This window comes from Contarinia nasturtii, unplaced genomic scaffold (assembly GCF_009176525.2).
Source record: "Contarinia nasturtii isolate CC-2019 unplaced genomic scaffold, AAFC_CNas_1.1 Cnas_scaffold_928, whole genome shotgun sequence".
NCBI lineage: Eukaryota > Metazoa > Arthropoda > Insecta > Diptera > Cecidomyiidae > Contarinia > Contarinia nasturtii.
This window is the reverse complement of record NW_022198275.1, coordinates 43,877-57,576: the sequence shown is the minus strand read 5'-3', so window position 1 is coordinate 57,576 and position 13,700 is coordinate 43,877. Positions and strand designations below refer to the sequence as shown.

At 33.4% G+C, this 13,700-nt stretch overlaps 2 protein-coding genes across 5 annotated transcripts; one reads left to right on the top strand and one right to left on the bottom strand.

The window, feature by feature from the left end:
* The first annotated feature begins 3,718 nt into the window (after positions 1-3,718).
* On the top strand, positions 3,719-12,959 carry LOC116343030. Of its 3 annotated transcripts, none has more exons than XM_031770903.1 (10): positions 3,719-4,513; positions 4,628-4,867; positions 4,955-5,201; positions 10,092-10,178; positions 10,251-10,290; positions 10,414-10,638; positions 10,694-10,834; positions 10,897-11,084; positions 11,151-11,936; positions 12,008-12,959. In XM_031770903.1, exons 2-10 carry the CDS (start codon positions 4,676-4,678, stop codon positions 12,118-12,120), a joined length of 2,019 nt encoding a protein of 672 aa, XP_031626763.1. In that variant the 5' UTR covers positions 3,719-4,513; positions 4,628-4,675; the 3' UTR covers positions 12,121-12,959. The 3 variants fall into 3 exon arrangements, with proteins under 3 accessions (XP_031626763.1, XP_031626762.1, XP_031626761.1); XM_031770902.1 differs by having other exon boundaries at positions 10,894-11,084; XM_031770901.1 differs by having other exon boundaries at positions 10,891-11,084.
* Positions 5,344-7,588, bottom strand: LOC116343031 (shematrin-like protein 2). Of its 2 annotated transcripts, none has more exons than XM_031770904.1 (6): positions 7,063-7,588; positions 6,826-6,982; positions 6,515-6,646; positions 6,273-6,400; positions 6,059-6,211; positions 5,344-5,887 (listed from the first exon to the last, which is right to left on the bottom strand). In XM_031770904.1, the coding sequence occupies exons 1-6, from the start codon at positions 7,070-7,072 to the stop codon at positions 5,505-5,507; spliced, it is 963 nt and encodes a 320-aa protein (XP_031626764.1). In that variant the 5' UTR covers positions 7,073-7,588; the 3' UTR covers positions 5,344-5,504. The 2 variants fall into 2 exon arrangements, with proteins under 2 accessions (XP_031626764.1, XP_031626765.1); XM_031770905.1 differs by having other exon boundaries at positions 5,344-5,866; positions 7,063-7,587.
* Positions 12,960-13,700: the final 741 nt, after the last annotated feature.

Sequence of the window (13,700 nt, the reverse complement as noted above, 5' to 3'; positions counted from 1 at the left end):
TACATCGACAGAAATGGTATTCAAGTGAGTAAATTGCCTATTATGATTTGTTTAAGGGAATGGTAAGTAAACTTTGGAGTTGACAGCAATTTTGCTCTAGCCCTAACCCTCTAATGAAATAATTTTTTTTTCGACATGAGAACTATTTTTCTTTGAATATTTTGGTTTAAAATTCCTTTAAAAAATAATCGAAATTCAAAAAATTGCATAGTTTACTCAAAAAATGCTGTTGACAAAATTGGAAAACAATCGATTCCATTATATAAACTGCTATAAAATTGCTATAAACGAAGAGAGATAATTTGTTTTGTCAAATTATTGTTTTCGCGTACATCTGTGTTTATAATTAAACAACCGTTTTATATTCACTTGTCAAGATGACCAGCAAATGAAAGCTTGGACCCTGCTGAATATATTTTAATTCATAAATAAAATCATTTGTTTTTTATTATATATTTTAGACAATAATTTATACACTAGAGGGTTAATATCGTGCTGTTTCATCAAATTGTCAGCTATTATATTATTATAAATCATTTTAAAGTGTGAATTTTCTAACTATTGATAAAGTGTCTGCTCTATTTTTCTTTATTAAAAATGAAATATTCATTCACTTTTGAATTGAAAATTCAAATCATAAATCCTTAATCGTTGTATATTTTCCTTGTCGAATGAAAAGACTTCTGTTTTGATAAATACTTCAAACCATTCATAATTTCAGCGGTTATGATTCCATAAGAAAATAAACATTACAATCACTTTTACTATTTTATGCATATATAATCGGCTGTGTTTGAGCTTGCATCTTTAGAAGCGATGAAATGTGTGCAGTTTTTTTTTCTTTCTGTGCTTGAAATAGTACATAAATATTTTGTGTTTATTGACTTCGTCAAAACGATAAAAATTAGTGAAAGCATTCAATTTGTCAGAAATACATTTACAGACACATAAATTTATATATAGGCGTGTGTCAAATGCCATCAATAAAAAATGATTTCTTGATCCTTTGGGTTTGTTTTTTTATTTGGACAGGTTTCTGAATAGCATGTAAAACGAAACGGCCGTGTTCATGAACTGTTCGTATAAAAAATGAAAGGAAATTGAAGAAATTAAAAAAAAAATGATTTTCATAAACTTGAGTCTCTCAAAGCGGAGCTTTCTATTTCATGTTTGACTGTAATGATTCAATGCGAGCAGCTGTTATTGTGAAGTTATAAACGAAATATATTTTCTTTTTGCTTTGATATTAATATAATGTGATTTACGTAATAATTTCAAAATAGACCGAGCATAAAATTTAGTCAAAAATGAATTTTGAAATTAGTAAAATTGAAATAAATGATTTAAAATGTTAAAAACACTTACTCGGGCGTAATTTTGAAGGGAACACTTGGTAAGTCGATAGCCGGTAATGAAAAATAGCCGTTGCGATCTTGATATCATGAAAAATGGGTAAATTCTCAAAGCCAAAGGATATTCATAGAATTTTGAATGATAAGCAAATTCACCCACTTGTTCACATTTCGACGAGATCAAATGACCATAGAAACAGTACACAAATAGCCAAACGATGATCAAAATATTAGAGACAGTTGATTGAAATAGATTAAAATCTAGGTTCTTGTTAAAAATATTAAAAATTCAAATATTTATTGACTGACGAAACATCAAAGTAAATAAAAAATCGATTTAATTTGAAGCAAATTACCATGTATTGAGCTAATGATGTGGATAACCAAATTGTACCAATACTGAATGTCAAGAAGATCACACCGTCCATTAAATTAGCAAATTTCTCGATGAAGCTAAGTGAAAATGTAAAGAATTTTGTGTTAAAGTCTAATTCATTTTTAATTTATAAACATTACCTTAATATTTTTATGTGAAAATTAACTGCTTTCAATAAGATTCTTTTCAAAGCATATTTTTTAATATCGCTTTCCCAAAGGTCATGATCACCATAAGTTATTAACAGCGATTCTATGTCTTCAAAAAATGTTTGTATGTCATTTATGCATATTTCGACATACCAACACACCCCTATGTAAAATGTGTTTATTCCACAAAATACAGCACAAAATTTCCAGCCGGCCATTGCTTGTATGAAGACACCGGTAAGAAATCCATACACCGTATCTCGATCGAAGGGGAATGTTACTTTGAATGGCCAAAATAGTCGATCGGCTCGAAGATCTCCACTCAACAGATAAACGAAAGCAATGAACAATGGCATCAGCAGTACTATTGAGCACATGCCAGTTATTAAAATTGTAAAATGTCTTGTAAATTTTGAAATCTTCATTTCGACAGCTTGATATCTCTTAAAATAAGGACTGTGCGATCCTGATGATGGAATTTTTTAAACACAATTAACTAATTTTCTTGAATTAAATAAATAAATATTTTTAATTCAAATGTTCTTACTTGAGTCGATAATTTCTTGTAAGTCATTTAAAACCAATATAAGTGATGTTTGTTTGGCCAAGAAATAGCAGTACATTCCAAAGCTGATGCTGAGCAAATGAATAATACAATGAACAACTTTTAACGTTTTCGAGGAAATTCTTACGTACCTAAACGATGTAATCCCATACATTGAATCAGTGCCTTTACGCAGATTTCCAACATTTTGAATGAAATACACAATTGCAGGTAAAACAAGGAATAATTCAATAGAACCAAAAAGCCCGATCTTTATACTCTGTACGATATTTGATCGTTTTTTAAATCTCAATAAGTAAATATTTTTGAAAAAAGTGCGATTTGATTGCAGCACCAACATCTTCCAATCTATGAAGCACACAAAAGTACACAAATAGCGTGTATAGTCAGAACTGTCGAGTGAACAACAAAATGTCCAATATTTATACTAGGTGTTTGAAGATTCATAACTAACAATTATCAAATTATTTGGGCGTCTAAGTCTAGAAACTTTCTTTACATTTGCTTTTAAAAAATGTATGATCATCGTCCAGAATATGTTTATTTAATGAATATGTTGAATAACATTTACTCTCTTTAAATTTCATTTGAATAATGGAAACGAAAGTAAAATTGAAAATTCCACTTGCTCAGTGCGTTGATAAAAATAGCAAGAGAGTCGTTATTTTTCCGTTGTTTGCAGACATCATCAAAATAAAAAGATAAACAAAAACACCGCGGGAGACAGAGCCTCGTTCGTCATAAAAAGTTTATTTATGCATTGTTTGACATATCCTTCGTTCAATGAACACATTTTTTATCATTAAAATGTGCCGAGTCTACATCAAAGCCTACAGTGAATGACTTTGAGTAATTGGAAAACTGGATAGCAATCGAAAAGGAATACATGTGTGTGTAGACAAGTTTGGGTAAAATAATTGCTAAATGACCGAAGACTAAACACTGATGCGGTTCGGTTCAATCGGCATCTGTGTAAAATGGGATGGAAATGATTTTTCTCAGCATTTTTAACTTGTCGATGTTCTATTTTCCGTGATTGCTTAGTTTCTAGTGTGTGTCAGAAACACACGTGAATAGCATTCTCACCGCTTTTTCACGATGAAAATTTAGCGTCTGTGCATGAGCGAGAATTTGTGCGCCGAATCGGATAAATTTCATGCGTTTTCGTTGGAAATCGTGCTCGTCAAACGATCTTATAACACTTGAAAGCAGTACGCACAAGCATCGTAGACTATTTTTTCTTGATTTTAAAGTTAGTTCAGTTCGTGATCTCGTCGATTGATACGCGTTTTTAACTGATTTCCCTCACTTGGATGGTGTTTTATCTGTACGCATTCAATATTTCATCAACAAACTGATTCTTAAATAAAGTAGTAAACGTCAAAAAAATAAAACACACGCAACTCGCAGAAACTGTGTTGAACAAATTTTTCATATGTTTTGGTCATCATTAAATCACAAAACGTTTTTTATTTTTCTTACGACTCTTCATGTCGACGGTGTTGGAGTCGAAAACGTGTCTGTGTGTGACTTGAAAGATTTATAAACTTGTTAGCGATAAATTTAAACAGAATTTTTTTGTTGGTTGGCCGTGTGAATAAGTGAACCGAATATTAATTGGATTATATGGTGCACGACGTGTTTTGTGGGCTCTTTTTTGTGCTTGCTACATGAATCCGAGGTTTGCGTAAGATTACGGCAAATTTCTAAACATGAATATCGTCCGATAAAAATAAGCACGAACAAAAAATCGAAGTGAAAAAAAATTATAGACATTTTTTCCAACCAATTGTATATGATTTGCCATGTGTCAGTGAATTTACTATTACATCGTTCATGCAGTGTTCATAAACTCAAAGGAATAAGGAATCGAATCAAAGCCCGATTCTCCCGATTTTTTGTATGTTGTTGTTATTGCTTTCCAAAATGTTGATTTCATTTAAATGGAATTGTAAAATATCGAGACGCACACAATATGATTAAATGCAAAATGATGGTTAATGGTGTTTGCATAAAACTGACATGAATTACAAAATCAATAATGCTATTGAACAGTACGAGATTCATTTGCGTAAGTTAAACTTGAACTGAGTTGGTTTTACTGCATTCTCGTTTCACACGATCCGTTGAATACAATAGATTTTTGGCATATTTAATTATTATTTTGTTTATCATTGATCAAAAGTGAGACACATACAGAGATAGAAAGACGTAAAATATAAAATTCACCACGATGCCTTCCAATACTGGTGGTTATGTGGAAAAAATCCCAAAACAACGCGGTCGCTGCACAAGTTGCTTATGTATGTCATGGAAAGTATTCACGTGTATTTTTTCACATTTTTTACTCATCACATCGGTGGTCTCATATTGTTGTATGGGATCGTATTTATTCCAATGGCTCGAAGCCGATTATGAGAAAGATGTATGTATTTAAAATAAAATATTCAATGCCATTCCCAAACATATTTATGATTCAATCATTGTTTGTTTTTTCCTTTGAAATTGACAGATGAAAAGTCAAGTCAAATTTATTCGTGGCAATTTTTCGCTTCAATTGTGGGATTATACACAAGGAGAATTATATTTGCTAGAAGTCAATTGGACGAAGCATGCATCGGAGATATTACTTGATTTCGAAAATAGTATTCTTGAGAAAATGAAACGAGAGGGATGGGATGGAGTTGAAAATCCAGAACGATTGCAATGGACACGCATGGGTGCATTATTCTATTCTATAATTGTCATTACAACGATTGGTAAGGAAAACATTTTTTTAACTTAAATTATCATTTATTGATTATTATTTGGTGCATCAATCATATTATACTCTTAATGACTATACAAATGAAATTTCAATAACGCAACTTCGGTATATACGGATTTGTAAATTGTACCGCATTTTATACAGATCACAGTTATAAATTACAGAAAGAATGATTGAAAAACAATATTCTATACATATATAAATGGAAATTGATTTAAATTAAATTCGACTTTGTTGAACAAAGAATGGATATGCTTTGTTCCTTATACAAACTAAACGTATTCGTTCCAAGTCTTTATTTGTTGGACTTTTTATCGAGTTCTCTGCCTTTTGGGTCGTCGGCTTCGGCATCGGCAAGAATACCCGACCCAGCCTTACTGTTAAATGGAATAATACCATTATTTTGTGGATAACCGTTACCATATGGTGTGCCGTAATTATTATAAAATCCATTATTATTAAATCCATAAGGATTTCCGACTCCGCCAAGGCCGATGCCATTGCCACCGAATGGTAATTGGCCAGGACCTGCATAGTTTGGTGGTCGTCCATATAAGCCTGTTGGCCCTCCAGGTCCAACTAAAACTCCATTTGCCGCACTATTCCCCAATGGGTTGTAGCCTCCAGGATAACGATTTGGCCCTCCGCCCAGACCAGCTAAAAGATCAAGCAAATCAACTTTGGTACCGACGAATACATTAGTTTTGGCTGATGAATGAATTTTTTGTTCAATTTTTTTTTTTGCTCAAATTAAAATAAATCAGATAAAATGATTGATTTGATTTTAAAACGGTATAAAATTCATAATTGGAATGCGAAATAATTAAAAATATATTAACGTTAACTTACAACCACCTCCACCACCACCACCACCACCAATACCGCTGCCAGGATAGAATTGGCCGCCATTGCCGTAATTCGGTGTAAAACCAGGCCCATAACCTCCGCCATTTGGATAGAAATTGTTATTAAAACCTGGCTTGAAGTTATTTGGCTGATAACCTAAACAAAAATCATTTTAATGCATTTCATTTAATTATAAGTTGTTGTTTTTTTTTCATACCAAATCCGGGATTATATGGTCCGTTCGCTTGATTTCCGTACAATGGATAATTGTTGAAATTATTCGGTCCACCTCCTAAGCCTTGCGGAGCATAAGCACCAAAACCATTGCCATGGTATCCATTACCGCTAAATAGACAGATGAAATTGAAATGCTTGTTTAGTTTAAATTGAGTGAACAAGATATAAATTCTCAAAATCGAATGAATATGATATGAAAAAATAATAATTATGTGCTATTACATGTTGTTTGGTCCATTGAAACCATAACCACCGCCACCGTTAGCGCCGCCTACGCTAAGACTATTCCCATAAAATTCATCAGCTTGTGTGTTTGGTTTTCGCGTTGAATATTCGCTCACTTCATATCGATCGCTAAATTAAATTATGCACATGTTCATCAATTATAAATCATAATTTTCGGTTTCACTTTGTTGTAATTTATTTCATGTGTAATTAACATAAATGAGAGTTTTTCATTCGAAAAAATAAATGGAAAACTGTACACTGGCCGTATGTTTATTGCTTTTAAAATAGAAAATCATTTTTCTTACCGAAAATCCTCCAAACTCTCATATTTTCGACGATCAACGGTGGGTCGATCACGCACACCCTCATTATTATTTCGATTTTTCGATGACCAATTCCATTTCGATTCTGTTTGTGCATCGACATTTAGCAGTAGACACAAACACGAAATTACTGTGACACCTAATGAAAGCAAGAGTCGGATTTATTTTTCAAATTGAAAAAAAAAAATCAAAGAAAAAAGCTAAGAAAATAATTCACACCTTTCATCATATTAAACACTTTCGTCGAAATATAATGCTATTTGCTTTGTATACTATTTTATTGTTCACTTTATAATTCCCAAAAAGCACTGGATGGTTGTTTTTTTCTCAGGTGTTGACTGTCCCGCGTTCTAAACAAAACTGATCTCTCTTAAGGAAACGCATATCTTCTTATAAGAGATTAAATGGCATAGGTGGCCAACAGACACACACACACACACAATCGTGGTCGATTGCATTCGTTTCATTTGCGAGTTTTTTTTTTGTTAGTGACTATTTTCGTGTGTACGGCGATTCAAAGTTAATAAACCTTGAATGAAATCGCTATTTATACGACATATTCTTTTGAATGAGCCGTTCATTCGTCTGTTTTGACTTATATGTGCTGCGTACGCGTATTTTATTCATCGCATTCGCATCTCGTGTGTGTACACATTTGACTCACACTCCAGTTCACATGCAATAATACTGACAATGTGTGTATTTAGACGGCAAAAGATAGCCATTATTTCATTTATTTATTTATTTTTTCGTAACGGAAACCAAATGCAAAGAATTAAAAATGGGCACAGCAAAGTCAACCGAATATTGCTAACAACCGAGATAAGAAGTGAATGAAAAAACACGATTGATCAAATAGATGGAAAAATAAAAGTGGTTTTCTGTAGTTAGTACATTTGGAATGGCATTCATACATGACAATTTAATGGTTTAATTTTCTAAGTGAACACGATCTCGCCCCCCAAATAAAAATCAACTCTTGCGCAATGCACATCGTCATTTTCCACAACGTCAATTAATCAGAGAGACGATTATATTCATGTTAAACAAAGTTAGCATATGAAAATGATACAGTCACACTTTTCGATTTTATGGAAAGAGAGGAAAACGAAATTAAAGACGCGAAAAAGAAATTCACTTTTTGTGTATTAAGATTTTGATGCACATATTTCGTTTAACGAGGCCTTATGTAATTGAACAAGTGCTTAACATATATTAGTGCTGTCGAAACAACAACAATGAAGAAAAGTATCAAAAAGTCATTAGAGCCAAAGCGTGGCGCATTTTCAATGAGAACAGGCGTCAACGCACAAGCAATGGCCGCTAATAAGCGTTTACAATTGAATGACAGTCTCATAAAACGAAAAATAATTTTACAGCAAACTACAGATAGAATAATAGCACGATAGAGCTCTAGAGAGAGATAGTGAGAGAGCAAGAAAGGGGGGAAAGAGAGAACTTAAGTTAATACTGTTTATTCGAGTAGCAAACATTTTGAAAAGCATATCCGGTACACAGACCAGCACATTTTGTGAAAATTACTGTTTGCAGGAAAAGTCGTTATCGTCGACAAATATAGCGGCATCGAATAATAATATTAATTTAACGGTAAATTTATTACCATTCTGTCTATCTCTCTTCCTCGCTCCCTTTGAAAATAAAACTTGAGAAATGAAAATGATGAATATAACAAGACTGTCTGTTTCGGACGCATAGAATCCCACTTTCCGTGATTCGGATCAACGAGTTGCCTCATTGAAAGATGTGAAATTTGTCGTCAAGAAAAAACGCACAAACATCAAAAACAAATATGATACACATAGTCGTCATATCGTTATTGAATCCATATTGATTTACATAGAAATAGTCATTCGAAGTTCTCCCCGTTTGCTAAATAACACACGCACTCCCACGCAAACAAAAACAATGCTTCTCTCGCTCATCATTTATATAATAGATGTGGTAAATATGCGTCAAAAACACTTTAATTTTATTTGTAAGTTATAAAATTTATTCGCTTGGCCGCCGGTCAATCACACACTGACCCCATCCATACACAATGTTGTTATTTTGCACATTTTTTTCTACACAAACACAATTTTGCATCGACAAACGGCGAAACAAACAAAACGATTAAAAGAATGCAAATTTAGAATTACATTCAGTGTCACAAACACACACACGCACACAGGCAAATGATGAAATGAAAACTGTAAATCATCGATTTTGTTTATTTTTCACAGAAGATGTGATAATAAGCCAAATACGAGTCATCCATCATGACTGAAAAGACTACAGCAATAGCCTTCACCCAGATTCCACCTACACACCGTTCTACTGGAAAAATTTTTGGGCAATCGCACTATTCGCCACGTGTGTAGAGCGTATATACACCTCTGTTCGTCAACGACAGTTCAATGATGATAGTTATTTTTGCTCATTTCAACGAGAGTGAGAACACAACTATTATAATATACTAACATATTTGAAATGAGAATGTAAATATTGAGACATAATTTTGAGGCTAAAACAGAAAACAATTTCCAAACGATGGTATTAACTTGACACTTTCAAGTATTTTTTCAATACTTCACTTCATGTCTAAGGTCAACCTTTCACTTTTCAACTCATACAAGCAAAAAGGTTTGAAAGTCATAATTGTTTTCCGCATTCATTCAATCGATTCCTTCTATTTTGTTATTGACTGACTCATCCACCGATTTTAACACACACACACATACGATTCATCGTTTACTTCCGTGTGAATTTATTCACAATGCTATGCCATTTTCGATGGAACTATAACGTCTTTTTTCGGCCAATTTTGATCAAGTCTTGAAGGCCTGTGCAATCACTGACCGAATGACACATTAAAAAGCCAAAGATCTTTGAACCGGTTCAAGATTGAAATTGAGCCGCACTTTTATGAATAAATATACTTCCATGTATTGATACAATTTGGCTGAACTTGAACACATTTCATCTATAATCACCCACGGATGACTTTGTTTTTTCGATTCTCTTTTTTTACATAATTTTGATATACTCTTTTTTTACATCGCTGAGTAATTTTGTGACTGTCACATTTTGTGTAATACAAAAAAAGAAAAAGCATTGAGAGCCAAAAGAATGAACTCATGAAAGTTTAATCACATTTCCTTGATCTTATATTGGCTTATTATTTAATGAAATAGTGGAAAAACCCATTTTAAATATCGGTTCTAAATAAATTCTTTTTTTTTGTTCAGGCTACGGGCACATTTCGCCAAAAACGGACGCCGGAAAAATATCAACAATTTTTTATGCGATCGTCGGCATTCCGTTGATGTTACTCTGTAAGCAAATGCAGAAAAGTCAAGTTACAACTTTTAATTTTATTGTAAAATGGTGTATTTTTTATCATTTAGGTTTATCTAATATAGGCGATATTATGGCTAGCAGTTTCAGGTTTGTTTGTTTGTTTTAGGTACTATCCCATAGTAAAACAATCAATTTATTTGAACAATTTGTTTGTGTTCTTAAGAAATGCCAAAAATAGATAAGTTAAATGTGTGTATTTCTATCATTAAGGTTTATTTACTGGCGTATTTGTTGTTTTGTGTGCACTCGTGAGCCAAAACGACGTCCACGGCGGTCAGAATTTCAGCGATCGATTTCTCATAATGCGTCTGCACGTTTCTCGAATCGAGCCAGTATGCGTCGATCAGTTCGTGTGTCGCAGCGCACACAGGATTCTGGCATTGATTCATATTATGATCCAAGAATGTCGCACGCATATTCAGATACGGATTTGAGGTAGACCCCATGATTGCATTTCTCCCGATGATTTTATAGTTTTTTTTCGCATTAGATATGGTGGTGATGATTTGGTAACAAAAAGACCGTCACACAATCGAAGTCAACGATTTAGTCGTTACAAGGAAAGAGATCGCCTACGCCGTGAACGCCACACAGTTGAACGCGAGCGAATGGTTGATCGACCATCAAGAAGGTGATTTTTTTCCATTCAAAAGATGTTTCTTTTGAAATTAAATGTTATCTCTTCAGTAGTAGACATAACACCCAATCATTGGATAGACGCTCTCAAGCGCGTGGCCAGAGTCAAAGATCGGCCCGAGCACATTCGATGTCAAGATATGAAAATAACCATCATCAATCGAAATTTGTGCCCGATGTAAATGTTCGCGAATACACAATGACACTGCCAGCTTCGCGAGGTCGACATCGATCACGGATTAATGGTACAAATATTTATCAAAAAAGTCATGAAAGAAGAGAACATTAAAAAAAATCTTTGCCTTTTACAGAAAAACGAGCACAATCCGTCGAACCACGAGCATTAGGTGATGTGCCAATTTTGTGCAATAAATATGCGATCGACGATTTCATTCGAAGAGAAAGTCTGACAGAAGAGCGAGAACAACGACAGCATAGAGATAATTATCGTTCACGGTCAATGCCTCGATCGCAGATAAATCGAAAAAATCTATATTCACCGTCACGTGAAGCATCGCCGGAGCCAATACCAAAACGTTTGCAAGCAAGTGAGCGAAAACGATATCTGGCACCACCTTTACCTCCAGATGTGCTCGATGAAGAAGAGTGCATTGAATTAGAGGTGCCCACAAGACGGCACAAGAAACGTGAAAAACGCGAACGAAAAGAGCTACCACCAAGTCCACGTATAATGAGTCCAATGGGTTTTGCAATTCACAGACAAGCCCGATTAATGGAAACATTCGATGAGGAAGCCGGTTACGAAGATGATTACGTTGATCATGTTGCAGGCGATACACCGGTTCGACCTGTACCGATTTGGCTTTGCGTTTTTCTTGTCATCGGTTACATAATAGCCGGTGCATTCTATTTTACGCAAACGGAGGAGTGGACTTTTCTAGATTCCGCCTACTTTTGTTTCATCACACTGACGACCATCGGATTTGGAGATTTCGTTCCAGCACGCAGTATTCAAGACTTAAATCAGACGAAATTGACGGAATTGACGGAATTGACGGTATCCACGCACAACAATAGTCTTTTCCTAACAGAACAAGAAATTAAAATTGCCGGATGTTCGTTGTATTTATTATTTGGTATGACCCCCTTTCATCCTTTTCACTTTTACATCAGTGGATTTTTGAATTTGTTCTCTTCATTATTTTAGGTATAAGTTTGCTCGCAATGAGCTTCAACCTCGTTCAGGAAGAAGTAATTGCAAACGTTAAAAGTTTTGGACGAGCACTGGGTATACTCAAAGAAGAAGATTCTGATTATTGAAATTGAATCGAAATTGCATTTAAATAGTTAGAATCTAACCAGATTTTTTTAAGTTGAAATTAATTCGGAAGATTGAAAGGTGTTGTTGAAAGACGAATCGAAAAATTGTATGACACAATCTGGAAAGATTTATGTCAATTTATGACAACCTTTGCTTGAATTAGGCTAACTAATTTATTTTTAAGAAGAAGAAAAAACATAGAAATGAATGATGGTTGGCTAATTTGAAGCGGTTTGGCGCCTTTTCGATTCATTTTATCACGAAAAGCAACACATATAAATATTGATGATATTATTTAATGTGAATCTTAACAGTTAACACACAAACAGATCTAAATTTAGCAACTGAACACGTTGCACAGCATCATAAAGTGAAATTTGGCAGCTAACAAAACATCACAGTTAATTTATTATGTATTTTTCAAAATATAGACAACATTTCCATTTGGCTTGGAGAATAGTAAAGGTGCTCTTTCGTGCGCATATCTCATGTATAACTAAAACAACTCTCGCTCTGATAGTAATTAATTTATTTATTTATAGAGTTGTGGTTTGAAAGGCCATCTAATAAATTCAACGAAATAAAAATTCAAACATTTCATTGTGAATCATTCGCTAAATACTTTGAATTCTTTTTATCTGTGAATGTAGTAGGAGAAAATAAATAAGAGAATTTGTAACAATTTTAACATTGTATTTTTGTGTTAGTCTGTTAGAAATGAAAATATGTATCAACTGAAGTTGTATTTAGGATGAGTCTAGGGGGTAGACACATGGAATATTACTTGAGATATTCACCGAAATTGAAGGTATTCTTGGTATTCTTGGTATTCTCAGTTTTAGATGAAATGTCAATGCATTCAGCAACGTCTCACAATGTGCATATATGAATATTATCTTCCAAATATTAAAAAACTTTTTCAACGCTATTAAGTGTATTATTTCAATTGTTTTAATAAATGCAAAAACAATTTTGATAGAAATAACAGGAAGAAAACAGAAAAGATTAAAATAAATTTCGAAATGGTAATGTTAAAACGAAATGCAAAAAACTTGAAATCTTTATTACCGATATCAATTTGACATTTGGTAATCACGGTATTCACATTTTTAGTACAAGTAATCTTCAAATAAGTAAGCAATTGTCGTATTTGAAAATAGATAGGTATTATGACAATTCATTGGTATTCATTCATTCTCTATTGTGTCTACCCCCTAGGGATGAGTAATAATAGAGATATTGAATGTTGGCACTATCACGTACAAGTTTGTTCTTTGAATATGGTCATGAAACATCCAGAGATGTTATAGGTATCGCAAAGGTGAGAGCATGCTTGTTATACTGGGAAAAATTCTTTTGAATAGTTGTGGGCACTTAGATATATATTATTTCGCATAAAAGTGGAAGAAAAAAATTGAAAGTTCTGAAAAAGGATCTGAAAAATATTTCTTGGGTGGCACATCACATTTCAAATTTCAGCTATATAAAAAATTATATGGTCCTCGGTTTATGGTCACTTTCAAATTTTCTTCTCAAAAATTAAAATTACTATTTGCTTTCACTTATTCATATGTGGGTA